The following is a 19,085-nucleotide window of genomic DNA, read 5'->3' on the forward strand; positions in this document are numbered from 1 at the left end:
CACAATAAGGACATTTTAGGTCTATACTAAAGATTGAGGTTTCCTGTAGTTCAAACTGTTGAGCGTGGGCGCTTGCAACGCCAAGGTCATGGGTTCGATTCTCAGGGAAAGCAAAAACTGATAAGAATGTAAAAATGTGTACCTTAAAATGCAATGTAAGTCGCTTTGGATAAAAGTGTCTGCCAAATGCATAAATGTAAATGTATAGGCCTAATGATATTTTAATAGTGCATTTGGTCTTGGCAATAAGTTTTTGCACCTTTAAAAGCATTTAAGAGCTTTGCTGCAGTAAAATTATGTTAAAGATTACGAAAGAGTATTACATTCAGACACATACAATCTATTTAAGCTAGTCCCTTAACCAATCCAGTGATTTTTTTTACTATCTTAGGCCCTGTTTACACCTTATATAAAATTGTGTTCTGGTAGTAGATGAGGGAGACACATTCCCATTAAAACCTGGTGTTTTAATCATCTCTTTTTTTCCACTTTCGACCACTTCTGTCCTGATTTGTTCGAGGGGAGGATCTATGCCACCCATAGACCCTCCCCTCGAAGAAATCAGGACAGAAGTGGTCGAAAGTAAATGTATGGGCTTTTTCAGATCTTCCCATCTAATGGACGTAATAAGCTCGATTTACATATGAACGTAAAAGGAGACGATGGGAAAACATACAGAGAGCAGCAGTTTCGTTTCTGCTCTGATAGCCGCAAGACCATGCTGAACTCTGTGGGTGCATGTTAGAAATAAGGAATGAGAGAACATTGTGCCTGTTACATTTTTCATCTTCAAACCAAACTTAGGTCTTCATCCGACAAAGTTTAATACTGTCTTCTTGACTTGCGTGCTTCCCATAATATAGGTCAGTATGTGGTCTTTTGTGGCTGTTCGTTTTGATTTGTTTAGTTTTCAATTAGATTTGTTTTCATTACGAAAGCAATTCGGTCAAATGCGTTTCTACTTCTGGAAGGGGCCGAAAGTGGATAAGCTAAAAACGTTTTAGACCCTGTTTACACCTGTATTTACGTCGTCCACTTGTGATCCAAATAACAAAAACGCATCTTAATACCTGGTGTAATATGGCCTTTGAACTATTCAATCTCTTTTAGGATTTTGTTTTATTTAAGTGATGTTCTTTAAAGTCTTTAGTTATTAGTGTTTTCCATGACTAAGTCCACATTTACATTACGGATTTTTTCCTCTCATGCGGCACAGATCGGATATGACCAACGAACGTGTTAACTGGAAAAGAGCACGATATTCTCAGATCGGTTTCAGGCCTCATTCATATGTGAATATAAATCTGATATTTGCGTTTGCCATGTAAGCGGACATATCAGATATTCCCCTGTCGAGGCAAGTCTTACTTCATTGAAAAAGCAACGGTGGCGAATAAAGTCAAATCAGATGGACAACCACGATCACAAGACTCTTTTTAGCACAATGGAGGGTGAAGGCTAAACCCAATGTTTTGCTGACCTTTAAAGATGGCGTGGAAAGCAAATGCTTGTATCATCATTTTGTGTGCGTCCATTTTAAATCACACTGTTTTCACTTTTAAAAAATGATAAGCTGGTTGTCAAAAAATAAGACAGTCAAGAAATCTGAACTGGGCATCAAGACCTGCAGTGTAAATGCGCTTTACTTTCACTATTGCAGGACAAACTGTTATTGCTAATCATAGTTTTCACAACATGAGCATGAACTGTTTCTATCAATTTGCATCTTTAATTCAGTCCGTTTCATTCCGACGGCCATCACTCACGTTACATCAAGTACACTCAGATTTGCTTCTTCATTTTATTTGTTACATCCGTTTGCATTTATTTTTCCTCTGTATGACGGTTCAATGATACAGAGAATTACTTTGCAGTTCATACACTTTTAATATTTACAATTTCAGACGGCATCAGTAGAGGCAATGAACTGCAGTGCCAAAATGTGTGCCGAATCATGAGTCAAGATCCGTACATGTGTTTTTGTTCAAGCAGGAACTGTTTCACCCCTAGTGAACAAATAGTAGTTCCTTTGTTGCTCCTACTGTGCAGAGCTTATGTGTCTAGGTGTCTGTTTCAATCGATAATGTTATTTGAACAGACAGTAATGCCTGCTGCAGTCTGCAAATACCCACACCTTTTTATGGCCTTTTATCTTATCTATTGCAAACAGGTCATTTAGACAGATCAAAACGGTCCTAAAAATTCCTAGTTGCAGGTGTCCATCTTTGAATACGTGCTCTGGAAATTGTCATTGAGGACTTCTAAGGTCTTTTACAAGGATCCTACGTAATTTATAGACTGGTATATCACCTTTCAATTGCCGCCGCACAAACATTTCACCTCTTAAGCCTAAAACATAGGCTTAAGCAGCTGTGACAGGTGTCATTCCACATACAAAGGCAGACGGGCAAACTATATTTTGGTTCGGTGAATGTAACAGGAGGCATGTCCTCTGGTGGTTTTCATGTTGCTAATTTGCATGAAGGACTCTCTTTCCATCTCGCATTTGCAGTTCTTAAAAGCGCTATAAAGAACGCAGTGTCAGGGCAGATCTAAAGCGACAGTTTTCAAATGAAAATCAAAAAATTGTGGTTTTACAGACAGATTTCTCTCCACAAAGTCGCCCTTTATCTCAAAAGCAGGCTGTTTTACTATATTTAGCAGGAAGCTGGTTGTATGCTGGCAGCCATTCAAAGAAAGCAGGCCCTAGCACATGGTGTGGTTAAGTGCACCTGTAAATGTAATGACTTGCTGTTCCAGCTCGGGGTTACGAGGTTGATGGAGTTAAAAAGAAAAAGAATGAGACGAGACGGGACAGCCAGCGTGTGTTTGAACACCCCGCGCTGAAGCCAGGATGTGTGCCGCACACTTGATCACACAAATGCCGCCCTGCACCTGAGCAAATCTTTCACGAGAAGTCAAATGGCCTTAAATGTGTTAGAGCACTTCTTTTACATTTCTGCGAATATCTGATGTTCTCTACGGCAGACAAAATATAATTTCTGTGGCCTCTACAGGCATGGAAAAAATTTCAGAGCATAGCAAGCATTGCGATGTACGTCTCTGTATACACTTTGTTATTTGGCTCAATCAGAAACCATTCCATTCAGATCCGTATCCACTGAGCAAGTCTCCTTATCACAGTCTGGCTCCAGAACCCACTTGCTCACACACGCACAGACACAAACACATCAGGCCCATCTCTGTGCATTCCACTTCAGTCTGATGGGAGAAAGAGAGGGGGAAATATGTAGCCCACATTGCTGGATACTGCTTGTATGTTTTATGTTTGGGTTTTCTAACGGAATATCTGATTTCTGTCGTTCTTGATGTGTACCTTTTATCATTGTAAAAAAAAAGATCAGTAAATTTAGACCATTATTTATTTGGGCAATTGATGTGAAATTTCAAGTAATGATAGCAGTTATGTCCTGCAGTGTGACATGCTATGCTGTATCTTAAATTAAATGGAAAAGATGACGTTCAAAAATTTGGGGTCGGTAAGTTTTTCCTTTAATGTAAAAAAAGAAGTCTCTAATGCTCAATGAGGCTACATTAATTTAATCAGAAACACAGTAAAAGCAGTTATATTGTGAGATATTATTACTTTTTAAAATGACTGTGTTCTATTTTAGTATTTCTGTGATGTCAAAGCTGAATAGAAAACTAAACGTTTGAAGTTTGAACAGTAGTTCAAAGAACATTTAAAAGAACATTTGTTCTTTTAAAAATGATTTTTGTCGCATTGTAGAACTATTCATGTTAACTGGTGATTAGAAATGCTCCAAAATGTCATACTGAAAAGTATACATACATTACTTTTCGGCTGTTGATGAACGATGCTCTTTTGTATAGCCTATTATATAGTAGGGATTATAGGGAAGTACACAAATTCCGACATGGGGTGTCAAAAATGTCAAAGAAATGGTGATTATTCACATCACCTAACATAAATGCTTCCGTTTATACATTAATATACATTTCAAACTAAAATCTTGATGCTGACTAAAAAGGTTTCATGTTATGCCACTTTTAAATTGAACTGAACCTAACAGTTATTTCTTGTCATCAATGCTGTGAGCTCTCATTAAAAATATATTTGTGTTTTCTCTCTAGGCAGCCATCAACGGAGTGATACCACAAGAAAATGGGATCTTGCAAAGGTATGACGTTCATTTGTTGACTCTTTTGAAATTAAAATCATCAACTCAGGCTTTCCCTTCCCAAGATTATGGCAGAGATTCCACTCTACTGAACTACATGTGCTTTTTAAAGATAGTCTTCAGAGTAGAGATTAATGCTGGTAAACTCCAAAGACGGCACATTACCTGAATCAAGTCCCAGCTGAGCTTGATGGCTCGAACGAGGTGGTTACTGTTTTCATGCCCCTGTAAAATGAAACTGGCCTCCTCTCAAAAGGGCATTCGCCTCTGAGCTATAATGAGACCCAGCTGTGGCTGCTGCTGGTTCCCTGGATGTTAAGGAATCGAGGGGGAAATGTCAGAGCAGCTTGTGTCTCGGCTTGTGGAGCCTTTGGTAGAGCTCTTATCATGTCTGCTCATCTGATTTAGTCCAATTAGAAGTGCTCTACCATTTTACATCTGGCTAATCAGCAAACTAACTACTGAACACAAAATACTGCACTTTAATATTGCGCGATCTTGCTTCATTTCATAATTCACATTTTTTTTGTAATAGATTCTATGCACAATTGCTTTCGCATTTTGCCACAGTGGTCACTGCAACTTCCGGTCCAGCGCAGTGTATGGAAATTGTGAGAAATTAGAATAAGCACAAAAAGTGTTACACAGCAGAACAAAGAATTATTGATATGATCCACCTTCACACTAAAGGTATTTAAACTTTATTTAAACTAACGTTTATTTAAATATAATATGCAAAAATTGTATGTACTATAATTGATAATAGGCTATATACTATATTATAATATAATGTAATTATTTGTGGTCGGCAGTTATTATAAATGTGGCAGAAAGATTTTGCTACCATCACAGTTTGCTATGGGAGCATACTATACCAGAAGCTTGCGTAGCACAAATATGTAAGCAGTTGGCATGATTAGTCAATGGGGCCAGTAAGATATTGCTTGTTTTTTACATACAAATAATCTATAATTATTATTATTATTTTATTAGAATCATTTTATTTCACTTTTTATATAGTTATACTACACTACTGTTCAAAAGTTTGGTAAAAACATTAATATTGTGAAATATGATTACAATTAAAAATAACTATTCTCTGCTTTAACATATTTTAAAATGTAATTTATTCCTGTGATGGCAAAGCACATTTTTCCACAGCCATAACTCCAGACTTCAGTGTCACACAATCCTCCAGAAATTATTCTAATTTGGTGCTCATGAAGGATTTCTTATTATTGTCCATATTGAAAACAGTTTTGCTGCATAATATTTTTGTAGAAACTGTCCAGGATTCTTTGATGAAAAGTTTAGAAGAACAGCATTTATTTTTGTAAGAATGTAAAAGGTTTAGCTTGTGTCACTTAAACAAATAATGCATCCTTACTATTGCTAAATAAAAGTTGTCTTACTTAAGCCTGGAACACACCAAACCAACGCCAAAGAACTAGCGCTGATGAAAGCTGACTATGTTGTCGTCTGAGTTGGGGGCTGCACTTGAACACACCGAGAGAACTACAGGTGACTGTCAGCTAGAATGCGTGTACCGTAAATGAGACAACTGTCTATTTCTGCAGATATATTCATCTATATTCGTCATTCAATAAGGGAAACCAAGGGAAATTAATGCAGATACACAAACCATAAACAAGGCAGTGCGTGCTTACCATTTTGAATATCAATCCTGCTAAACACTTTCTTTATTCCACTCCGCTCATGTTAATATTGAAATATTCGCCAAGGAACACTCGGGTAAGATGATGTAACATTAGAACAGCCTTCTATCTGTACTGTTTTGACTTCTTTGCTCGTTGGTTTGCTATTATTCCCGTGCACTGACTCGTTCACTAAGCTGAACAGCCAATCAGAGTTCCCTCTTTCACCGACAGCCAGACGGCGATTCAACATGTTGAATCAGCCCAGAAAAACCAGACAGCGTCAGACTAGAGCCAACAGTGCGGAACACACCGTGAAAACTACGTCGGCCGGCGCTCAAAAACGGTCCGACGTTGCCCAACGGCTTGGTGTGTCCCGGGCTTAACTTGCAAAAAAATCGTACTGACCCCAAGCTAATTATTGTCGCTCTCTTATATCGTACATTACTATGGTGTCTTAAACCATTTTTTGCTACTTTAATAAATTAGTTTGGACTGCTTACAACCGAGAAAAAAACAAAAACAAATGAGAGAGAGGAAAAAGAAAGTGAGAACTTAAGTTGTTGCGGAAATAATTGCGGTGAAATACTGCAGAGAGGGCTGTCATCTCATTTCCCTCTGTTCCCCAGCAATTACCCCCTTCGTGCCATTTCAACACCAGAGTCACAGGAAATCAAACAATCAAGTTTACTGCGGGGGTTTTCATAGCGGTTGGTTGATGACCTTGTTAATGGAGGAGAACAACCAACAAACTTGGGAGCTTTTTATAGGACACAGCACTAATGTAGCTTACTGTGGGTTCTGCACTGCTGGCCGTTTCAGTGCATTAATACAAAATACTGTTTAATGTTTTGTCTGTCTATGGCCTGCGATAGGATTGTTTAGATGCACACCACTATTTCGTACAATCAAGCCCCCCCCTCCGTCCTTTTACCATCTTCTTTAGTCTGGTCTGCTTTGGATCGCAGTGAACTCATTCATGGTGTGTTTAGGCTGAATGTAAAGCTTTTCAGCATTCCATCGACCAATTAAATTCTGCCAGTTGCATTGTGGGTAAGAAAAGTAGTTGACAGCTTTCATTGTTGTGCACTCTTCACTGGGTTGTGAAGGTATATAGAGGGGCCAACCACCTTGGCACGGCGTTGGGCACTAAACCGTTGACACCCACAATTGAAAAACGCAACAAACAGTTCTTGTTGTTTGTCTGTCTCGCTTGAAGAGTTTGTAAAGTGTTACACTACGCATTTATCCGTATTGAGATTTCCCTCAGTCGCCTTGGCCTGAAAGAGAGAGAAATTGAACAGGAACGCACACAAACACAACAGCAAAAAAAAAAAAAATCGGACCCAATAACAGGAATTGAAACTTTGGACAACAAAAGGCATTTGTGAACTCTCATTGTGTCCGCCGTCCATTTCTTCTTCCTCAACGGTCAGCGCTCATGAATGCCTCAGAGTCTTAAGAACAAACATATTCAGACGGAGCGCACTCTGTGACGGTTTATTTAGAGGGTGTGTGAATGTAAGAGCTTGGACACGAGGACATGTTTTTCTCAAAGGCACGTAATTATGAATGGAGCCTGGCATGGCGACTTCCAGCCTGTGCATTCAGTGGGTGGCTGGCACCATACTGCAGGCTGTAGGATGGCACGGTTCACTCAAGTGCCCCCATTGAGTCGCCCGCTGCCAGCTGGATCTCTGCTCGCGCTGCTGCCAAGCCAAGCGTGTGTGTAGACTGCCATCTAGACGCTCACACTGGAATAACCTTTGACTGAATGCCAGTGTCTGAGAGGGAGGGGAGAAAAGAAAGAGACTTTAGCGGTTGTAGATTATATACAGATCACAAGATTGTTTAAAAATGGGTTGTAGATGCCGCGGGCTGTGGGACTCTACTGTTCCAGCTCCGCTCTAGAAAGATGTCTATTAACCGCAGACCCATATTATTGCAGATAGACGAACAGCTAGATCTGTTCATAATCTTTCTTGAGGTAGTTTCATTTGTGAATTCCTTTTCTAACCAGGCGAACATCACAAATGACACCTTGTGTAGGCTGAACTCTTGAAATCAGTGCAATGGAATGGTATTTTGTCGTCGTCATCATCATCAGCTGTTTTGTTTTGTTTTAGAAACATTCAAAAAGCTGTAACATTCATTAATTCATTCATCTTAAATCATACTTTATTTTAAATACTACTTTTGATTACTGAACAGTTCCCCCAGTTATAGAAAACCTGGAAGTGTTTGGAAATTTTACAGTTGTGAATACCAAGCCAGTAAAAGTCATGGAAATTAGTAACATTTTGGTTGTGAATATATTTTCATACAATATTTTTATGTGAGGAAATAGACCAAAATTTTAGTTGGTATTCAGTAATAATGTTTCCCTCATCAAGCTTTAAACCAGCTTACATTTACGGCATACGTTTTATATAGCATGCTGTGCAATGCTATTCTGTGTCATATGTCTGTGCTTCTTTTCCATCATGTGTCTAGCTGTTTTATTACATGTTGAATTATGCGACTATGTTGACCTATAGATGTCACTGAGGAGCAATGACAGTGTTTTGGTTTTTTTCTAGAGACATTTCTTTAATTTATCCAATGTTTGGGTTTTCCTTTTTGTGTCTAACGAGTTTCTGAATGCCCCCGGAGCCTAACGTCTTTAACCTTTTGGTATTGTAATAAGGTGGTATAAAGTCAGGCATTGTGTGCTGTGCCTGGCCCCCCGCTCCTGCTCTTACAGCGATATGTGCTGACCCTGGAGGAGAAGAGAGGAGCCTTTGTCCCGCCAGCGCTCAGAGAAAAGACATTATTTACTGCCACAGGGGAACACGGGGGCATGGGGGAATTCAGCCATCAGCCGCTGAGAGAGAGAGAGGGAGGGAGAGCGAGCGAGTACAAGAGAGAGAGCGAGAGCGAGCAAGTGCCAGAAAAAGCCGTTTGTGTCCTCAGCAGAGCAAAAAAAGGGTGATTTTCTCTGGGTTGGACAATCGAGCGTCTGTTGGGCCTTGCCCATATTATTATACGAGTAAAGCCTGTTTACATTGAGTCTGATACTGTTTGGATTTCAGCACTGCCGGCATTGTGGATCATGCAGAGTGGTGTAAGGAGGTGCAAGCTTTTTCCCGCTCTCTCTTTTTGTTTTCCCTCCCTCCCTTTATCTGTTTCTCTCCATTCTATGTTCCCTTTTCTAAAATCATCAGCAAATTTTTCTAATTTGGATGATGGACTCCGTATTCACATTGGATTATAAAGGAAATACATAGAGGCAGTAGATTATTTCCCCACAAATAATGTTATATGTGTATTATATGGGCAAAGTTCCTGGATTTTGGGGCTTTCAACCTTTACAGATCTAGGACCCTCCATCCAGACACTCAGTCAATGCTCCCGCTAATAATAACACTCTTTTGTCCTTTATTTTATTCTATAAAACATATAGAATTGTATTATGTTTTTCATAAATTTTCAAACTAATATTACATTTGTACTACTACTTTCAACATATTTGATCTAAAATACAGTACCGGTAAAAACATTAATATTATAAAATATCGCTGTTTTCTATTTTAATGTATTTTAAAATGTTATTTATTCCTGTGATGTCGAAGCTGGTTTTTATCAGCAGCCATTACTCAAGTATTCAGTGTCACACATGATCCTTCAGAAATCAGTCTAATATGCTGATATGTTTTGCAGTTAATCTTACACTTTTTTGGATTCTTTGATGAATGGAAATTTGAAAAGAACAGCATTTATTTGAAATAGAAAGATTTTGTAACAATATAATGTAACCATTATAATAAATGTCTTTACTGTCACTTTTTAATTTTTTTACCTTCAAATAATGTTTCCAAAATCGTTTCAGTGGTTCAAGTTGTAACGGGGTGAAAAGCACTTGTGCCTCTGCTTTGCGGCCCTATATCTGCTATAACCACACTATGTAAGATTGCCAGATCGGGTTGCGTTTCTGTAGTTCTAATGCGATATAAGAAAACTACAAATTTGACTTGCTTAACATCAAGCGTTACAATAGTCATTATTTCGTTTTTCTTCGTTTCTGATATCGCAATACATCATACTTTCATAAAATCATGCATCATCCTCTACCTTGTCTGTGGACATCGTTCATTCCAAAGCTGGATAAACAGCGAGCCTGCGTGCGACAGTAGGCTGCGGTAGGCTAAATTATTTACGACAGTGGTAATGGACAATTCCGCTTCCAACCTGTAGGGCGACTGCAGAGGAAAAGTTCCTTGGTGTTGCTTTAATGCATCCAAAAAAAAAATATTGTCTCAACTTTTGAACAGTAGTGTATCAAAATGTAGTTATAATGGAGTGGTGCTGTTCTTATAGCAACTTTAACACCATTTGAGTTAATTGTAACTTTGCCTCATTTTCTACTGTCCCCTGTAGTAATTTCTCCAGTGAAGCAACTCAGACTGGCCCCTATGGACCTCACAGCCAATCAGAAGCCACAGCTCCTACGCCCTCAGCCCCGCCGCCTTCAGAATCAGAATCAGAATCTGCATCAGCATCAGCATCATCATCTTCCTCACTCCCGTCTTCATCCAGCCCGGCCTTCTGCCCTGTCCAGCCCTCACGGCACATTGTGGAACGGCAGTCACGGATGCTCAACTTCCACGTGGAGTACAGGCAGCGCTCCATAGAGGTGGTCCTGGAGGAAGCCAGCACAGTCGGTGAGCACACACTGTTTTTGATACATTAACACTATATACATGAATAGTTAATCATCTTTTGGTAGACAGCTTACTGCCCATGTTAAATAAAAGAGTCTGCATGCATGATCATGCTGCTCTTGCAAAGGCAGCACACGTGATGATTAGCACAGTCATTCTTTCTTAGAAATACACGCCATAGAGTGTCTAGTAGCATGGTCCATGGCTTGCGCTATGTTACCCACATTGCTGACTTGTTTCTCAAATCAGTTTTTTTTTTGTCAAATAGGCAATAATTACCATCATCTGCAGTAATTAACTGTTTTTTTTAAATGGTTTCTCAGAAATTATCGGAGCATTTTCTTGGTAGATGTAGATTTAGCTTTGATTCTTGGTATGACACAAGCCACTGAACTGAACCACAAACTGTTTGTGTGACTGTACACCATTTCTGTGAATGAAAGTTGAATCTCATAGTCAACAGGAAGAGCTCTTGTAAGTTGCAGGGGTGTGAGCCAAGCAAGCCACACAAATACAATGTTAGTGTAATAGTCCACTCTTTGGTTACTTTTTAATAAATGCGAAAATAAATAGTTTGGGTGTATATGTAATTAATATAGAATAATATTTTGTTTTTGTTCTAATCATTTTATCAAACATGATTGAACATGACATGAATGTGTTTGTGGATAAGTGATTATTGTTTAGTTTTCACAGAGGCCAATTTTGTAGGTGATAAATCTTTAACACACAAGCATTGTCTTGAGGTTTCCATCTGAAGCTTGACATTTGTAATATATTTCAATATAATTGCAATTTAGCAATTTATTGCATTATAATTTCTCAAACCATGCTGATAAACCAGTAGCTAGGATAGTTAGCTAGCCATTTTTTATGTCTAGTGGCGAAATTAGAAAAAATGGCAAACAGTTTGAGAACTGATTTTCTGATAAACTGGAACTGATGAATATTTGGCTGCACAAAAGATTTAAAGGGTTAGTTCACACAAAAATAAAAGTTCTGTCATTAATTACTCACCATCAAGTCCTTCCAAACCTGTAAGACTTACGTTCATCTTCAGAATAGAAATGAAGATCTCTTTCTGTCCCTCCATTGACGGCTACAGTGGAGAAAATAATTAGATGATTTTGTAAGTTTGTGGGCAAACTTTTTCATTGCAAAGAAATGAAGGGTCTATAATTTTCTCGTCAGGTTTATTTTAACGGATAGAGACAGAATATCAACCAAAAAAAAATCCAGAAAAAACATATTTTATAAAGGTTATACATTGATTAGCATTTGATAGAGTAATATAAGTATTTGATCCCCTACCAACTCTGCCTCCCACAGATTGGTTATGTACTCATGTGAAACACAGATTAGTCCTGTCACTTTAAGAAAGTACTCGTAATGTCAGCTTGTAATGTGTATAAAAGACACCTGTCCACAGAATCTGTATCTTCCATTCCAACCTCTCCACTACCATGGGCAAGACCAAAGAGCTCTCAAAGGACACCAGGGACAAGATTGTAGACCTGGAAATGGGCTACAAGACCATCAGCAAGAAGCCTTCAATCTTCGATCGCCTTCGATCTGGAGCTCCATGCAAGATCTTGCCTCATAGGGTAAGGATGATCATGAAAAAGGTGAGGGATCAGCCCAGAACTACACGGGAGGAGCTTGTTAATGATCTCAAGGCAGTTGGAACCACAGTCACCAAGCAAACAATTGGTAGCACACTACGGATGGATTGAAATCCTGGAGCGCCCGCATGGTCAAAGTTTGTCTGAACTTTGAAGTTTGCCATTGAACATCTAATGATTCAAAGAAGGCTTGGGAGGAAGTGCTGTGGTCAGATGAGACCAAAATTGAGCTCTTTAGCATGGACGAGAACCTCCTTCCTTCAGCCAGAACACTGAAGATGGGTCGTGGATGGGTCTTCCAGCATGACAATGACCCAAAACATACCGCCAAGGCAACAGGAGTGGCTCAATAAGAAGCACATTAAGGTCTTGGAGTGGCCTAGCCAGTCTCCAGACCTTAATCCTATAGAAAATCTGTGGAGGGAGCTGAAACTTGGAGTTGCAAAGCGAAAGCCAAGAAACCTAATGGAACAGTCCACCTTTTTTTAAAAATAGGGCTTATTCACCTCACCGTCTTTCCTACATTTAGATAGGTGGGCAAATGCATTTTTGTCTCAGTGCATGCATTGTTTTAGTTTGGCTGGGTCGCCGCTAGCTTAGCTTAGCATAATGAATGGAATCCTTTGTTGCCAGCTAGCATGTCCTGAGTAAAAGCAGAGAATGTCTAATAGGAAGAGAATTGGCACTCTCTGGTTACTTCCGGTTTCTGGACTGGCTGCAGTAACACGTCTCTGTCCAAATAAGGACAGAGGTGTGCTCGCAGGCGAGTGCAGAATGAATGGAGGTCTATGGAGCTATACGCCTCAAAATCCACTTTTCTCAGGATATAATTTTTTTTCTAGTAATTTGAATGTTGTATTTGAAAGGAGATGCAAAGAAATGACATATTGCTGGGTGTTAGATTTTTTAGAGTCACTTATTTGCTTTAAAAAGTATTTTAAAATGTCATTGATGTCATACACATCGTATGACCAGAGATACTGCTTTACAGCAATCCTTCAGTCACTTTGGTGCTTTCGCGCTCTGCACTTTCTTTTCTCTCGAGGCATCGACAACACTGCTGACACAGATAAATACATGTGCAAGAAGAGTTTTTGCTAGAAGACATTCTGGTCCCGCTTCGGATGCCACGATGCCATCAAGCGGTATCCCTTGTCGTAATCAGTCCTTCACTGACCAATCAGCGTTCATTAGCAGACTGCTAGCGTGTTATGGGCAACAACAACTGAACCTGTAAGAAATCGAAAGGACATAACAAGTACTCGTTCATTCAACCAGAGCCTGCCCCCACCCCAATTACTTCTTTGTGGCCTGCGTATTCACAACGAGTACAAATAGCGATGCAGATTAAGACTAGCCGATTTCCTTGGCAGATATTGACTATTTTAGGGTGAAGCACAGGCGAAGCACTGCTACTTGAGTGCAGATATATTTATATGTTCATCATATTTGGAAAATTTGGACTAAACCGCTCAATTCATATGGATTAGATTTACAATCTCTTCATTAAGTTTTTGAAGCGTCAAAGTGTCAGTTGCTGTAAGCGGTGGGACTGCAAGCTTTCAGATTTCATCAAAAAGATCTTAATTTGTGTTCCGAAGATGAACGGAAGTCTTAAAGGTTTGGAACGACATGAAGGTGTGAGTAATTAATGACAGAATTTTCATTTTTGTGTGAACTAACCCTTTAGGAAACATTACTAGTACACATATACCAGCAGGTTTGAGGAATGAAAAATGTTTTGAAAATATATAATTTGCGAACAAAAGTAATTCGTCAGTTTGGCACTTGAACTGGCTGAAGATAAGCGGGACTTTGCTAAAAAAACTTCAACCCAAGACAAAACTATACTGGATGCATACTGTCCTCTAGTGGTAACATAGTGAACGGTCTTAGTATACCATATACCAGGGTTTCTCAAACTCGGTCCTGGAGGGCCACTTTCCTGAGCATGCTAATCAATGTCTGTGCAGGACAGTGGCCCTCCAGGACCGAGTTTGAGAAACCATGCATACCATAGTAACCTTTTATGACCTATTCTCATTTCTTTCTCTCTGCAGGTGCTATTAAAACTATTTTAGAGACTGAGCTACAGGTCCCTGTCTCTAAAATGCAGTTAAAAGGCTGGAAGAGTGGAGATGTATCTGACAGTGTAAGTGTGACTTTATTGAACGTATGCTGATATTAAGATTTTTTTTTTTTTGCGTTAATGATGCAAAATGACTTGTATATCATAAATTATATTGCATAAAAAATTATGAGTGCCATGTTGAGAAGGAGGGGTTGGATTCTAAAAAAAGATTCCATTATTATTATTATTTATTAATAATATTTAAACTTTATTTTTTGTTTGTTTTCATTAAATGGGTTTTTATGTCTGTTCAAGTGTACTTCATGTACAGTTTTGCAAAATGGCAACTTTAAAAGCATTTTTAACCTCTTTGATGGTTTTCTTATTTTTTTCCTTTCTTACAGACGGTTCTGCGGAGTTTACACCTGCCCAAGAACAACAGCTTGTATGTTCTCACCCCTGATATTGCCCCTTCAGCCAGCACCAGCCAGAGCAGGTATGTCTACATAGTGTCATAATGTGCCTCTTTAGCTCAGATTGTGCTATAAAAACTGGTCCCAAACTGAAAGGATGGACTTGCATCTTATCTGATTTTTATACGAGCGAGCGGTCCATCTCTTTGTACCAAGTTGCCAACGTATCTCATATCCCAAACGTGAAGTTTGTTTTCTCGTAAACCTCTCCCACTCTCTAATAGCTGCCCATTTATTTCTGTGAAACTCTCAAAAATATGGGCATCAGACATTTGTTTTCAAAACTTCAAAATCCTGTTTGGATGAGGTTGATGGCTTTATAGTCACAGGATTTAGTCAAGGATGTCTATGATACCTTGAATGTCTGTTTGTATTCATAGAACATGTATCATATAATGCGTCATAATACACAGCAACCTTTGAATGGCCGTCAATAGAGAAATATGCTTATTAGCAACTGATTGGTCAAGACATCTACCAGCAGGGGCTGACTGGACTATTCTAACCTAACCAGACAAACTTATGCTGCGTCCCAATTTGCCTACTTATACTTTGCCCTAAAAGTATGTACTCTTTTTGTGTAGAAAAAGTACATACTTTTGAGTGTGTAGCAAGAGAGTAGACAAACCTTGGGACATACTATCACATCATACAATTGCGTCTTTAACAGTGTCTCTCTGTTGCATCCTGTCACCGTAAACTGGTCTGTCTGTCATCTTGTCCCATTTCATTTTATTCAATTTCCTACCATATCAGAGACAAATGTAGTATCACGTTGATCTACAGTCGCGGGTCTTTCATGCGGAGAACTCTCCTCATATTAATGCATGATGCATTTAAAAGTTAATGGCCAAACGGATCTTTATAAAAGATGAAATATAACACTGATAACATTAAATAAATATTATTTAAACTTTGATTATTAATCATTTAAAAACCTTTATCTAAACCTCTCACGTCGGTCGCACAAATCTGCCATGTTTTGTAGTTTGTTCTGATTTGAATCCTCATCCAAAGCGCAATGGGTTGTGGGCAATATCAGCCTTAGAGTGTGCACAGATCCACACTCCAGATCTTCCGCGGACTTTTGTCATACTCTTTTTCTGACACACTTATTCTAATCTCGCATACTATTTAGGATGGATAGTATTGACATTGGGATGCTGGGCTAGATCCGTTGTGTTTAAGAGAAGTCTCTCATTCGCCACTAGGTGGCGTTGAAAGACCACATTTTAGACCGCGACAGTAGATCAGCAGTTTGATTTTGAAAAGCATTTTAATCAATTGAGAAGCTTCCCTGTGTTCATTTATTGATTTATGGTTTTGTTTATTTATTTACTTCTTTTTTATTTTTTTACCACGCTGTTCAAAGTTTGGGGTCAGTCAGATTTGCTTTTTATTCAGCAAGGATGTACTAAATTGAAAAAAATTACAGTAAAGCTATTTATAATTTTTAGAGAAATTTCTGTCTCAAATAAATGCTGTTCTTTTAAACTTGAAATCCTTGAATCCTGAAAATGTGTCAACTTGCCTGTAAAAATAATAAGAAATGTTTCTTGAGCTTTAAATCAGCTTATTAGAATGATTTCTGAAGGATCATGTGACACAACTGGAGTAATGATGCTGAAAATTCAGAATAAATTATATTTATAGAAAAAATTTATTTGAAAATATTTGACATTGGAATAACATTTGACAATATTATTATTATTATTTTTTAGTACATTTTTAAATTAAGCAATACACATTTTTTAAATAAGCAACAAATTATAGACAGGGCAGTGCAATTCAAAGTAATAAATGAAAGGAACTTCAATTAGATAGGGCTGTGTGTGTGTTATATTGATGTGCATGTGTTTGTGTGTGTAATTATGTGTTGATTAGCACTGCTGTAAGCCCCAGTGGGAGGTGATGGTGGCGATGCCGTCGAGCGACTGGGTATAAACTGGCATCTCTGTCAGCTTGTGTGTGGACACTGTACTCTAGAGTGCGAAAAACATTCTGAGAAAAGCACTTAATGGGCTGTAAACTAACATTGTGATAACAGTACCCTTCCAAAACACATCAGTGCTTTATTTTTCCCCAAACAAAATATTTTTCCTTTTAGCACCTTGTCAGATTTGGTCCGGACGGACGCATTGTGTGTGTGTGTGTGTGTGTGTTTTGTCGTCTTAACTTTCATTTCAAAGATTGCCACAAAAACATGTTACTGTGACGTACCGACTAGGTGCGGACTTGGACACTCAATACTTACACATGAGTTTCTATTGATAGGTGAAGTCCCTCCTTTCTCTCATGTCAAGTTCCTTTGACTGTCAAACATTCTGTTGGACTGTAATTTTTATGATACTGCTAGAAAACGCTTTTATTCAGAAATATGTTCACATGGAATATTTTAGAATGTATGTATTTTAGATTTTCTTTCTTATGTCAAGTTGAAATATGTTATATAGTCATTTAAATTGTGATATTGACCTTGTGTTTGCCATGTAAATAGCCCTGAGGCTAACATGGCGTTAAAAACTTGATAAACAAACAAACAAATTGTGACGTACCGCCACATACTGGTCAGAGTTCAGTGGATCCGTCGAGATCACATATAATAACGTGATCCTGAGAGCTGCTCTCGTCCATCTCGTTTTTCCCTCTCGGGCAGGTGACATGCAGCAGAGACCTTGTCACCTCTCTCTCTAAATGGCACAATATCTAATATCCAGCACCCACTAGAGCTCATCATCGGTGGCGGGCTCTAATTATTTCCCAGAAACTATTTTAGAGGAGTCAAAATAGGGGAGAAAAATAAAGGCCGGTGTTAGTTAGGTGTGACCCCATTGTTGCCCGTGATTGTCCTCTCCTGGTGCAGTGAGAAGAGGGCTTCCAGGAGGGTGAGCAGACAAGCTGTTAACTGCTTTTATAAATAACTGTCACACAGAGAGAGAGAGAGAGAGAGATTGAGAGAGAGAGGTGTTCCTCAGCAGACTTTGCTCCTGCTGTAGGGCTGTATCTCTCAGGGGCGGTTCAGATGCGGTTTTCTCATCTACTCAGGCCTCTTAACTTACACTTATTTTAAACCTGGGTTGAGCAGAATGTCAGTGTTTCTGTGTGATTTAGCGAATTAATAGAAAGAAACTGTGGGGAATTATAACTGGGCAACTCCTTTTATGCAGTATTTTTTCTTATCTTCATGCATTTTGTAGTTTATTGGATAAAATACTTAATTACATGGAAATCATATTACCGGTAGTTTTAAATCTCACAATTACAAGTGAACAAGGGGTGAATATGAAATCATTTGAATTAAAATGTTTAAGTGCTTTATTGGCATGATTGTTTTACAGCATCTGTACACACAATTGAAAGCTTTCCCTGGAAAAACAAAGGAAAAAAACCCCCATTGATTTATATGAATAATTTATAATTAATAATATTTACATTGATTTTTTTTATTAAAAATATTGCAAATATTATAATGCATTTTATCTTTGGTTACAATTATTTATGAAAATGCATTATTATGTACATTATGAATATCTTTATAATGCCTTATATATAAAGGCTTTAAGTAAAGTGTTATGATTTTTTTTTAAATATAAATTTGTTTCTATTTCAAATAAAAGCTGTTCTTTTGAACTTTATCAAAGAAAAATTATATCAGTTTTCTTGAGCACCAAATCAGCATATTAGAATGATTCCTGAAGGATCATGTGACACTGAGTTAGCGGCTGCTGAACATTCAGATTTGCCATCACAGGAACAGATTACATTTCAAAATATATTTATATTGAAATAAATGCAGCCTTGGCGAGAGCATAAGAGATTTCTTAAAAAATTTTTTTTTAAAAAATTACTAAATCTCACTACACTTTTCTCCCAACCTACACTTTTAAACAACAGCGTGTACTTGTTTTTTAGTTTAAATTAAAGTGTGGGGTCTCAGGATGCAGGCGGTGAACAATGGCACAGTACTCGACAAATAAAAGCCACTGTAGGCAATTACTGCAAAGCATACCTCAGCACACCATATCCAAACATATTAATCAAACCCGTCTTCACACTGCGCCGCCTGCCTCATTTTCTTCCCTCTGTTTTGAATGCAAATACGGCACAGGCTTTGGAGCTTTCACGACAGACACTCCATCCAAGGTAGTTACAGAAATCCAGTGATGAGCCAAGCTCATCTCTCTCGCTTTCCCTCTCGTGGAGGTATCCAAACCCCTAATCTCCAGCATAAATAATGGAACTTTATGAATAATTTAAACCGAATCATCTATTTCTGTTGCTTCCAGGAGATGTGTGTGTTTAAGGTTATTTTAATTTGAACTTCTGCTATTTCAAATACAAATGAGCAAATGAGTCCGTGCGCATTTGGTATTTATCTCATTTTCGGCATCTGATCTCCTG

At 38.4% G+C, this 19,085-nt stretch overlaps 1 protein-coding gene across 2 annotated transcripts in view; it reads left to right on the plus strand.

Annotated features, from left to right (window-relative positions):
* The window catches only part of faf1 (Fas (TNFRSF6) associated factor 1), a 70,640-nt gene that overhangs the window by 2,863 nt on the left and 48,692 nt on the right, over positions 1-19,085 (plus strand). For both annotated transcript variants that reach the window (XM_079636692.1, XM_079636693.1), the window contains exons 3-6: positions 4,117-4,163; positions 10,235-10,518; positions 14,201-14,292; positions 14,616-14,707. In XM_079636692.1, coding sequence (XP_079492818.1) covers positions 4,117-4,163; positions 10,235-10,518; positions 14,201-14,292; positions 14,616-14,707 — 515 coding nt within the window. The remainder of the gene's footprint in view (positions 1-4,116; positions 4,164-10,234; positions 10,519-14,200; positions 14,293-14,615; positions 14,708-19,085) is intronic.

This window comes from Phoxinus phoxinus (assembly GCF_949152265.1).
Source record: "Phoxinus phoxinus genome assembly, chromosome: 15".
Taxonomy (NCBI): Eukaryota; Metazoa; Chordata; class Actinopteri; order Cypriniformes; family Leuciscidae; genus Phoxinus; species Phoxinus phoxinus.